Source organism: Tenrec ecaudatus, chromosome X (genome assembly GCF_050624435.1).
Source record: "Tenrec ecaudatus isolate mTenEca1 chromosome X, mTenEca1.hap1, whole genome shotgun sequence".
In the NCBI taxonomy this organism is placed as follows: Eukaryota; Metazoa; Chordata; class Mammalia; order Afrosoricida; family Tenrecidae; genus Tenrec; species Tenrec ecaudatus.
Window position 1 is genome coordinate 75960172 of NC_134548.1, and position 12877 is coordinate 75973048.

Below are 12877 nucleotides of genomic sequence, written 5' to 3' on the forward strand. Positions count from 1 at the left end.
CAAGAGCCCAAGAAGAAAGTAAGTGTTTTGAGAATGATGAGGGCAACAGATATACCGGTGTGCTTTACACAATTGACATATGTATGGATTGTGATAAGAGTTGTATGAGCCCCCAATAAAATGATTTAAAAAAAAAAGAAGCCCTGTTGGTGAGGTGGTTAAGCACCTTGCTTCTAACCAAAAATACTGTGGTTCAAACTCACTAGTCCCTCTATAGTGAAAAAGGTGTGTCAGTCTGTTTCCATAAAGATTTACATCTGTGGAAATTCAGAATACAGTTCTAAATAGTCCTCTGGGGTTGATAGAAGGCAGAATAGACAGTATTATTATTATAAATCAAATACTTCTCTTGTATGGATATTACAACAGTTGTCGCCAACTCTTAATATTCCTAGTCCCAGAAGTGAAAACCTCGGCTGAGTTTATTGGTACACTGGATAGCATACATGGTCAAAGTTATTGTGATAGGTAGGTTTATTGTGCTACACTGGCCAATGAACACATGTGGGATTAATTGAAGGGCGGAGAGATAAATGGCTCAGGGAGCCTCACCTTTCTTGTCTCTTGCTCTTTGATGATCAGACCAGTGTACAGATGCCTTAGCTCATTCTCTGCCTCAATTTGCAAGCTACACTACCTGTGGGACACCTAAACCATGGACTGTGTCACTGTATTAAGACTTGAAGGACTGCCAGTGTCTTAGCTGTCTCACAGAACTGAGTTGCATTGAGCCATTAGTATTTCTCTATAGATTAATTAACTGCTTATTTCTTATTAACTGCTTATTTCTTATGTTATCTATCTATATACACATATATAAAATTAGCGTCCTGGTTTTGCTTCTCTTGAGAATCCGGTCTAACATAGTTATTCCACCCATCCATGTATTCTTTGTTTGTCTGATCTAATTTCCAATGGAATGTCATTTGTAAATAGGAGATTAAAAGTTAGGTCATAGGTATTAAGTGGAACAATAATGAACCAAGAAGAAGGGGGGAGGACAGACAGTTCAGTCTTAACACCTTTCTTTAAAACAATTGAAAATGCCTTACTCAGCCAGCATCAATCAAAAAGAGAAATACCAGGAAGCTATATGGTGACTATGTGTTTCTATCCTTAAATACTACTGTATTTTATGCTCCAGTGATAGATTGGTAACCCTCTATTTGAGTAGAGACCTCTGCTAGAAAATTCTTCTTTATTTTGGCCCTAACAAATATTAGTTACTATTGGTTTTTATTCGGAATCCTACTTCTGACTCATATTGAACTTGTAGTCAACCAAAAATTCTTAATTGTATTTGAAACATGCTGCCTAGAAGTTGTACCTTTCAAGATGTTCCTAAGCTGTTGACTTTTCAGACACAGTAGCAAAATTTCAAATTCGTTCCTGCTACATTTCAGTTTAAAAAAAAAAAACACTTTGTTCTAACATTTTGGGTGCAGTAGCATTCTGAAAAATATTCCTGGCTCTTCATCCTTATCATGGCTGATAGGGTAGTAGGGTGGGTTGATTACAGAAGAGATGGTAGCAATATGAAAGTAGAAGTGTCTGATATAATGAGTAGTCCTGTTCCTTTGCATTCATTTTCTGGCCCCTGTGCCTTGCTCTCTTATTTGAAGGCATTAGAAAAAAATTCCCCATGATACTTTCTGAGGCTAAATTTTTACAGGAGTAGATAGCTATATCTTTCTCCTGTGTAATAGGGGATGAGTTTGAACCATCTACATTGTAATTAAAAATCGAATGCCTAACTAACTCATTGTACCACTACCACTCTTTGGCAGATAGTTTATTTAAATATAATTGAAATTAGTTACATTTCACAGCACTCCAAAGCTATATGTGGTTATTGACTACTATATTAAACAAAATAGAAATGTAATGTTTACATAACTACAGAATGTTCTATTAAAGAGCATTGGCATGAGAATGTGCATTATCTTTGCCCGAGCCTGGGCATTACCACAAAATGGATTGTGATTCTTTAAAAACGAAGATTTTCAGCCAGATAACTGCCTATGCTTCACATCCCTGCTTTGCCACAAACTTGCTCTGCATAATTTTCCCTTTCTGGGCCTCTCTCTTTCCTATATATGGAAATTGGACTAGAATATCTTCCTTTAAGGGATTTTCGATTCTAGGTTTCCAAAAATAGTTGATACTTTTAAGCTTCCAAATACTTCAACTTTTGTGGAAGTTTTTCAATGTGCTGTTGGTGTTAAGGGCCTTCATGGTGTAACCTTGGTAATCCAAGGTTAGCAGTCTGAAACCAACAGCCTATCCTTGGGAGAAAGGCGAAGCTTTCTACTGTGACAAAGATTTAGTCTCAGAAACCCACATGATCAGTTCTACTCTGTCTTATGGCCAAAGTGAGTCAGACTTGACTCTATAACAGTGAGATTTTCCCTCACAGAGAAAACATATTCCCCAAATATTACAGGCTCAGTTTTAGTAATTAGCTTAATATGCTTGTTCAAGTGAGATTTAATAATGTCTAATGTTTATCTCACTAATTTCTAGCTAACAAACGGCCTTAGATAACCTTCCTGCACAGGATACTGATCCTGGTCCTGCTCCACTTGTCTTTCCCAAGGACAGCAGGCAATGAATACAAATAGAAGTGGATAGTGACTTATAAGGACTGGGCAGATGTCTAGTGAAATTAGCCTAATGCTTCTTTTATTTGTGGAATGATTACTCTGAAGAGAGCTGAAAGCTAGGCCAACAATACTACTACAGTTAGGGGTTTACTAAATTAGAGGCAGAGGTCTGGGGCTTTAGAGCATTAGTTAAGTAAGGGACATTAGGGGAGTGTGTGGTCCCTTACTGGTAGGAGATGAGGGGTAGCAATTCAATTCAGCAAAAGAAACACTCCCTGGGCCTTTTTGGATTGGTTTTCTTAAAACATCTATCTTCAGGGGCATCATGCAGCATATTTTCTCCCATCTAAGCTGTGGGTCTAAGGGGAAGACACAGATAGGATGTGAGAGAGAAAGATGAAACAGATGAGCAAAAACCAGGAGTATAGCCTCAGAGGTCAGTGCAACTTGTATAGGTTGCTACCAAGGTATGTGAATCTGTTGAGTAGATTAGAATATACGATTGGACATTTGTTTCATCTGGATGATTAACTTAGCTGAGCTCAGAGCTAAGAACTGGGCTATATACTCCTTGAAGGCAGATGTTAAGTCATAAAATAATGATGATGCATATTGATTTAACAGAAACACTCACAAGCATGTGTCATCATACCATTGTGCAGATAAGTCAAAAGAAGCTCAGAAAAGGTTAAAAGATATGTTATCAATAAGGACCAACAAGTGGAAGAGGTTCATTTTCTTCTTTCTCTCTACTCAATCTCTTTACCTGTGGTCCTGGGCGGTGTACTTGAGAAGCTCAGCCAGCTGTAATGGATACTTGCAGATCTTCTGCACTGGAGTCAATAAGAAGCCATCAATGGCAATGTCAATCATCTGCTGCAAGAGGCGACAGGCCTCAAAGAAGTGCTGATAACGGCTGTCCTTCATCAGCTTGGAGAGCTCCATGCAGGCGTCTAGGTGGTTATTACAGTACTCAGAGTATATCCAGAATCCATCTTGCTGTGAGCAGAGAAAAATGGGAAAGAAAGGAAAAGGATACTGAAAGCCTTAAAATAAATCTTGGAGAAATATGAAAACAGACCTTATTCTTACATGGGGATACTTAATAATGATGTCAACCATTCCTGGATTTATGCACGATTTAATAATAGAAATATAAAAAAGAATTATTTGGAAACTAGAAAAATTGAATTGTTAACTTCATGTAGAAAAAAAATAAGTAGGAATAGCACAAAAATTCTGATTCAAGAAGAGCAATGAAGGGATACCGGCCCTAACAACAGGCAACACACTAAGGTAAAATTTTTGTTCCCAAACATAAAAAACAGTGCATCAGAGGTTCTATTTCTGACAATGGCAGAAACAATTGTATTAGATAATCCCTATGATTGAATACATCCAGAAAAGCCAGAAAAATAAAATAAGCTTCTGTTTGAAGGAATCACATTATTCAGAGACTCAAATTATCTTCTACAGAAATACACCTTAAGCATTAGAGGTAAAGAGGTCATCATATTATTCAAGATATATAAAAATGACTGAGAAAATGTGCATGTAAATGTAGAGGAAAAAGAGAAGGAAGGATAGAGAGGAAGAAGAGGGAAAAGATAAATGATAAAGCAAAAGGGGTGAAAAGTTAACAGTGGGTAAATCTGATTAAAGGATACATGGGTATTTTGCTCTTATTATGACTATACTTTTTTAAAGATCATTTTATCAAGGGCTCTTACAACTTTTGTTAAAATCCATACGTCAATTGTATCAGACATATTTGTACATATACTGCCATTGTTCTTTTCTAGACATTTACTTTCTATTGGGCCCTCGGAAGCCGCTCCTCTATTTTACTCTGCCCCCCACCCTCATGGTCTCTTGAAAGATTATAGTTATTATTTTCATATCTCACACTGACCGCTGTCTCCCTTCCCCTCTGGTTTCTCTTGTTTTTCCCCCTGGAGGGGTGTGTGTGGTTATGTGCCATTCATTGTGATTGGTACCCCCTTCATCCCCTCCTTGCTCCCCCACTCCCATTCACCTACCCTTTTAGTATAGCTAGTCCCATTCCTATTCCTGGGTCCCATGTGTCATGAGATTTATCTCCTGCCTATACGTATGTATATGTCCCAGTGCAGTCTAGAATAGGAAGCAGCACTGGGGTTAGGATAGTGAGGCGTGGAGAACCCTTAAGGAACCAGAGGTACATTGTGTGATCCACTGGTGCTCTACTGCACCCTGATTGACTCATCCCTTCCCTGCAACCCCTCTGTGGAGGGATGTTCCATTGTCTACAGATGGAGTTTGGGTCTCCACTCTGAACCCTCCTCATTCTCACCAACTTCTTGTTTGTTTGTTGTTTGTTGTCAGTCTTCTGATGCCTGTTACCTGGGCCTGATGACACCTCATAACAGCACCAGCTGGTGGGCTTTTTCCTTGTGGGTTTGTTGCATCACTGTTGGATGGCTGCTAATTTAACCTCAAGCCTTATTCTTCAACTTTTCTGTAAGTTTGAAATAATTTCCAAAGTATAACTGTGCTCCACAGTGTTTTCAGTGGCTGATTTTTTGGAAGTAGATCATCAGAGCATTCTTTCAAGGTGCTTCTGAGGCAACTCAAATCTACATTTTCATTTTAGCCACATAAATGAACTGTATCTATCACCCAGGGACTCCAGAGAAAGAATAAGAAGTAGACATTGATGAACTATGAGCTATGACACAATTAAGAACTAAGATAGAAAATGAAATAAGCAAGCCACATACAAGGGGCTTCCATTGCATTTTAATCTCATTTTTTCATGAACAAAATAAAATATTATATTATATATATATATCACAAAGAACTTGCATTAAATATAGAAAAAGAAATCCTTGACCTGAGTACACTTAAGAGGCACTACTTTAAAACATTGAAAAAGACATTCTGGAAGATTGTGGTGTGTGCATTTCTATCATAAAAAAAATAATGTGAACATCTGTAGAAAAAGCTTTTTATGATCACTAAAAAATTATCAGAGAGTTTTAACAGCTAGGCAAATGTTAAATCAAGAAGAGTCACCTTTTAAATGGAAGGAAAAGTATTCCTTAAGGACCCTTAGGTGTGCAGTGGATTAAGTGCTGGGCTGTTAACAGAGGGTCAGCAGTTTGCATTTGTCAGCTGCCCCTAAAGTCAAAGATGAGGTTGACTGCTCTAAAGTAGATTTACAGTTTACGAAATTCAGAAAGGAGCAGTTCTCCTCTGCCCTATAGGGTCTCTATGAGTCAGGGTCCACTCAAAGCCCGTGGGTTTGGCATTGGTTGCGGGCAGTAGTGGCAGCTGTAGTGGTGGCCACTGTGGCAAAGGTGGCTGAATGGGAAGCATATGTTCACATGTAAGAGGACATTCATTGACTCTGAAGAGGGGGAACTATGCTTTTGCTGGCAGACTAGCACATGTATATGATTTCTCTGGGGGAATGCTTTAAAGACAAAAGATGCAGATTCCTGTCTAACCAGTTTAAGCTTTTGCTGAGTAGCTGAAAATGCCTGTAGATCATGCCTGGCCTTAATGTGTTGGGTCTAATTAGTTTGATTGAGACATAAAATTGACTTCTATAGGCCTAGGGGAGTGAAAGTTTCTTGCAGAATTTAGCACTTTTCAAAACATCCTGTACGTGTAGGACAAAACGCATGTACATCAAATATTTTAAAATTTCCTAATGCTTTCACTTGGGGCTGATACTCAACAACAAACAAAAGTTGAGAGAGGTGTTTTTGCTTAATGTTATTGCTTTGTTTTGTAATTTCTCCTCCTCTCTGTCTCCCTCTTTTTAAATGGAAACAAGATCTATTTGAAAACACTAGCTATGCACCAGAGAACAATGTCCATGGTGTCCACCCAAGTCCAGAAGGACAGACATTTTAAAAATAGAAGAGGACACTAAACTGATATATCAGGGTATATGTTTTGCTGCTGGGGTTCCAGTTCATACACATACCAGTTTATGCCAAACAAAACATGTCTCTGTGATCAGTGGATGACTGCAGACAAGTTGTCTCTCTAAAATACTCGCCTTAGTATCATTAGGGTGCCTTCCTCCCCAAAGGGGTCCAATTAAAACAGTGAGATCTGTTGGGCTAGTTAAATTCAAGGCAGAATGGTACAGTAACCGAGGGACCTCAAAGGTGTAATCCTTCAAGGGCAGTTTTGGCGGGCATAGTACATGTTCTTGGTTTACAAGTTTGTTTCAGTTGTTTCCTCCAGCATTTTAAATATACCATTGCATTGCTTTATGACCTCTAGTGCTTCTGAAAACACAGAGCATTTGGTCTTATTTGGAATTCTTTACACGTGACCATTTGCTTTTCACTGCTTGTAGAGCTCTTTATCTTGACTTTTTGAGATTCTGTTTATACTGTGTCTCAATGTAGCTCTTTGGGTTTATCCTACTTGGAATTCTTTAAGTTTCTTGAATTTGTAGTTCAAGTCCTTCATTAGATTCAGGACGATTTCTGTCATTATTTTTTCAAATATTCCTTGTATCTTTCTGTATCTGATCTCCTTCTGGAATTTCCATGATGTGTAATTTCTTGATATTATACTGGAATTCCAATAAACTGTGTCAGCAGTCTTAAGCCTTCAGTCTTGTTACTATTCATCCTCCAAAACTTTAACTATTGTATCCTTTAATTTGAGGATAGGGTCATCTTCTAATAATTCCTTTGCTTCATCAAATCTGTTGTAATTCCTTACATTGTTTTTCTCATCTGTCGTATCATTTCTGTTTTCTTTTTAGAATACCCTTTTTAAAAAAAAAACCCGATTTAATTCATACATAGTTTTCCTTATTTATTTTAGATTTTTGTCTGTTTCCCCCTTACTTCTTTGATTGTGTTTAACACGAGTGTGCAATAGTCTTCAATATGTTCATTACTTAGGCTTTCATAGATTTATTTTCACTCCCTTTCACCTTGTTCATTTGGAGGGGCCATAATTTCTCTTGTCTTTGTGTTGGGTTGTTGGGATTTTTTAGGATATTAAGGTTTTCAGTCCTCCTTGAAATTTGGATTTACTCATTCTATAGGCTGGGAAGTCCATCAGTCTATTTCCTAATCTTGGCAATGTTCCTCTGCCTCCTCTGCACCCAGGGGTCACAGATGCATTTCACTGCTGGTTCTTCTGTGTTGGTCGTCATGAGATTCTCCGCTCCTGTTTCTGAGATGGCTTAGTTTATATCTAGTGGAATGGCAAAACTGACTCATCCCCATGGTAGAGCCCTCCACTTCGTATCTGCTTCCCCCACCTGGTCATTTGATGAGAACTAGAAATATTACACATAGTATTCTGTATCCCATGTAGTTTCACTTCATCACATGTAGCTAGGGTATTTAGGGGCTACTTTTTGGAAGAGGTACACTTGTTCCTTCTTCCTGTTCTTAGTCTGGAAGGTCTTTCGAAACTTATTCCCCTTGGGGGACTGCTGGTATTTGAAATACAAGACGCAGAGTTTCTGGCATTACAGCTACATGCAAGCCACCACAGTAGGGAAAAACACGACACACCAGTTGTGTGAACAAAATACTGTTGCTGAAGTAGCCCTATTCATACAAAGAGCTTCCAAAATCTCAATCAAATAATGGAATGAGGCCTTCAAAATTTTAATACCAGGGGCTAATCAAAGACAATATTAAAGTAAGATCAGGATGCTCCAGGGAGATGACTGAGAAGACTCTTACCATAAATTAACAAGGAAGTTTTAAAAGGGAGCCAAAGGCAGATTAAAAAACAAACAATAACAAACATATGCAGAAATGGGTTTGGGTCTCACATTAAATCCTGGTTCCAAATTAAGAACAATTAGTTCTTACATCATGGCTCTGCTTGATAATCGCCCTCAGGAAGGGAACACAGAAGATATGGGTGCTATAGCAAAATGTGGTGAAGAAAGTAGATATTGCCTGGATATCAGATAAAATAGCTCATGATCCGAATTCTACCTTTCAAGTCAGGATAGAGCAGAGGTTGTTCCCTGACTGGTGCATATAGGAGCTGGAGGCACAGGGAAACCAGGGTGGATGATACCTTCAGGACCAGGGGTGTGAGGGGCAATACTGGGAGAGTAGAGGGTGAGTGGATTAGAAAGGGTGAACCGATTACAAGGATCTACATATGACCTCCTCCCTGGGGGAGGGACAACAGAAAAGGGGGTGAAGGGAGACGCTGTATAGGGCAAGATATGACAAAATTATAATTTATATATTATCAAGGGCTCATGAGGGAGTAGGGAGCGGGGAGGGAGGGAAAAAGAGGACCCGATGCAAAGGGCTTAAGTGGAGCGCAAATGCTTCGAAAATGATTAGGGCAGGGAATGTACAGATGTGCTTTATACAATTGATGTATGTATATGTATGGCTTGTGATAAGAGTTGCAAGAGCCCCTAATAAAATGTTTAAAAAAAAAACCCCAGCACAATCCACAAACTCCTTTGTTTTTTCTCCAGATAGTTCATTCAGCCTATCTTATTTAGACAGACCTGTGGAGATAATAACATGCACAAAAAACAAGACAGAGGAAAACAAATCAACAGTATACAACCAGACAACAACAACAAACCACTGACAACGAACAAAACAAAACACATCAAGAAAGAAAAGCTTGTAGTTAGTTCAAGGATCGTTTGTTGGCCTTTAGGAATGTTTTCCAGTCCAGTCTGTTGGGGCACCCCGCCCTGGCCCCAAAGTCCACTTTCAGCATTCCCTGGGGACCTTGCCGCTCCATTCCCTTGCTGTTCCGCTGCACTCCCCCAGTGCTTTGCCTCGGTGTGGTGGGATCAGGTCAGGTGCAATTCCCACACTGTGTCTCCGATGCTGTCCCCTGTATCGCCATGGGTCACTGAGGGGCATCATGTCTCATAGTCCTTCCTCTAGTTCTTAAACGCTTCCTCCCCCCAACTATCATGATCCCAATTTTACCTTGCAAAACTGGTTAGACTAGAGGATGCACAGCGGTACAGATGGGATCTGGAAACACAGGGAATCTAGAACAGATGAACCCCTCAGGACCAACGGTGAGAGTGGCCATACCGGGAGGCAAGGCGGGGTAGAAAGGGGGAACCGATCTTGGGGCTCTACATATAACCTCCTCTTTGGGGGATGGGCAATAGTAAAGTGGGTGAAGAGAGATGCCGGGCAGTGTAAGATAAGATAAAACAATAATTTTAAAATTATTAAGGTTTCATTAGGGAGGGGGGAGCGGAGAAGGAGGGGGAGGAAAAAATGGAAAATGAGGAGCTGGTTCCAGGAACCCAAGTGGGAGGCGAATTTTGAGAATGATGAGGGCAACAAATGTGTAAGTGTGTTTTACACAATTGATGTACGTATGGATTGTGATAAGAGTTGTATGAGCCCCAATAAAATGATTTATCATTAAATTTTTAAAAAGACAAAAAATAATTTTTTCTTTAATGGACATTAATAGTACCACATATCAGCTGAATAAATCAAATGTACTCTTCTAATTTTTTTTCAAAGAAATGAAGATAAAACTTTTAAATGCTACTATATATTTATGTGTGTGCATATATATATATATATATATATATGTAAAAAGTATTGTCACTAGGGTTCACATGCATTCATACATACAAAGGACAGTTTTTTAGGTATAAAGTGATTTTTAATATAATTTTATAGAACATATTTTAAGTACTTTTATTGGGGGCTCTTACATCTCTTATCACAATCCATACATTCCTCCAATGTGTCAAGCACATTTGCACATATGCCGCCATCATCATTTTCAAAGCATTTTAAGCTTTTGATTGTCTATAAAGGTGAATAATGACTGACAAGTTCCTCTATTTTTGCTATACATACATTTTGTAACCAATTGCAAATGTATGTGCATAGGTATTTTTGAATCACACGAAGCTGCCATTTTTTAGTTTAAACATTATGGACAGTCATCAAGTGATTTTGTTTCTGACAAAAGTATGATATAAAGAACAGGCAACAGAAGACTTCAAACAAACAAACAAAAACATATTGTTGAGAATGAGGGGGCTCGGAGCAGACACCCAAATCCCATCTGTATGAGACATCCCCTCACAAAGGGGTCACAGAGAAAGGATGAGTCAATCAGGGTAAATGCAGTAAAGCACTGATGAAACACATAGTACCCCTCTGGTTCCTCGAGGCTTCCTCACCGTCCACATTATGACCCTAGTACTCCCTTTCACTGCGGGCTCGACCGGAGTATGTGCACAGGCACAGATAGATAAGACATAACATAGAGCTCATAACACACAGAATCCAGCAACAATGGGAGAAGGGGAGTAGCAATACCAGGAGGGCAGGGGGAAGGTGGAGAAAGGAAGAGAGGAAGAGGGAAACCGATCGCAATGATAGACACATAGCTGCATGCCACCCCACCCAGAGGGGGACGAACAACAGAAACTGTGGGGGGAAGAAGACAGTGGTCATGGTATGATATGAAAATAATAATAATTTATAATTTATCAAGGGACCACGAGGGTGGAGGGGATGAGAAAAAGGGGGGGGGAGGAGCTGAGACCAGGGGCTCAATAGAAAATAAATGTCTAGAAAATAATGATGGCAACATATGTACAAATGTGCTTGATACAATTGATGTATCAAGATAGTTACAAGAACTGTAACAGCCCTCAATACATGTTTTCTTAAAAAGTTTAATAATCAACCAAGATGTGAATAAAAGAAACACATGGGGATGAACTTTAGACAAACACAATTTTTAAATCAATTTCAGAACATCTTCTCATACTCATTGTTATTTTCGCTAGCTCCCCTTAAACTACCCTGCCATGCCCCTAGGTAATTATCAATCCAGTTGTTCTGTATATAGATTACCTATCCTGATTATCATATATACAAAATCATGCAAACATAACCAGGAAGAAAATCAACCAATCAACAAACAACCAACAACCATGAGAAAACAAAACAGAGAAAACCCTCAAAAGGAAAGCAGAAAATATTAAAAACATAAACAACTGTAAAATAAATCAAAAGAGCTATCAAATAAAAAGGTGTTAAATTTTAACTTAACTATGTTTGTCATACTCAAATTCACAGAGCTTGCTGTCTGATAGCAGAGCTACTTACATCCATGGCCTCTGGTCACAGGGAATTCACTGGAGGCTTTATCCATGGGAGGACCTGAAAACGGGTTTTTGGCTTCCACTGTCACCCACAGCTTTCTGCAAACTTCATGTTAAGAATTTAAGCTCTGATACGGTTCCCTCCTTCATATTTGGATTTTATTATTATCAAAGGCCCCTTTTTATATATCCAATTGATTTTTTATAATCAAGCAAGTAATTCAATAGGTGAAATTAATAGTTTTTACAACAAATGGCATTTAAAATATTTCCAAGCTATGAATAAGGTTTTCAGTGACTTTTTCCTCTGAAGTGAGGAGTTGAGTCCTACTTCATAGTCTGTTCTTAGTCTGGAAACTCAGCTGAAACCTATTCATTTTGGGTGACCCTGCTGGCATTTGAAATACCAATGACATATCTTCTAGCATCATAGCAACACACAAGCCACCACAGTACAACAGACTCACAGACAAGTGGTGGAATAGAATAAGGGAACACAGTATGATTTAAAATTAGAAAAGGTCCACATCAGGGTTGATTCCTCTAACCCAACTTGTTCAATCCATATGCTGAGCAAATCATCAAAGTAGCTGGCTTATGAAGAAGAGTGCGGCATCGGGTTTGGAGAAAGGCTTGTTAACCTTTGTTATGCAGATGACACAGAAGACTTGCTGAAAGTGAAGAGGACTTGAAATACTTGCTAATGAAGATCAAGGATTTTAGCCTTCCGTATGGATTACAACTCAATGTACGGACGACCGAAATCCCCACAACTGAACCAATAGGTAACATCATCATAAATGGAGAAAAGGTTGAAGTTGTCATTTTGTCTTACTTGGATCTATAATCAATGTTCACTGAAACAGCAGTCAAGAGACCAAAAGATTGTAAATTTGCTGCACAAGACCTCTTTAGAGTATTGAAGAGCAAGGGTGCTACTTTAAGGACTAAGGTGCACCTAACTCCATTGCCTCATATGCATGTGAAAGTTGGACATTTTATAAGGAAGACTGGAGAAGAATAGATGCATTTGAATTGTGATGCTAGAGAAGAATACTGAAAGTACCATGGATTTCTTAAAGGACAAACCGACTATATTGGAAGAAGTAAGGCTAGAGTTCTCCTTAGAGGCAATGATGGCAGAAAAGTACCTTATAGTTCC

The 12877-nt window shown here is 38.8% G+C and overlaps 1 protein-coding gene across 5 annotated transcripts in view; it reads right to left on the bottom strand.

Annotated features, from left to right (window-relative positions):
* The window catches only part of ARHGEF9 (Cdc42 guanine nucleotide exchange factor 9), a 317960-nt gene that overhangs the window by 112023 nt on the left and 193060 nt on the right, over positions 1–12877 (bottom strand). For all 5 annotated transcript variants that reach the window (XM_075539602.1, XM_075539605.1, XM_075539600.1 and 2 more), the window contains one exon: positions 3370–3602. In XM_075539602.1, coding sequence (XP_075395717.1) covers positions 3370–3602 — 233 coding nt within the window. The remainder of the gene's footprint in view (positions 1–3369; positions 3603–12877) is intronic.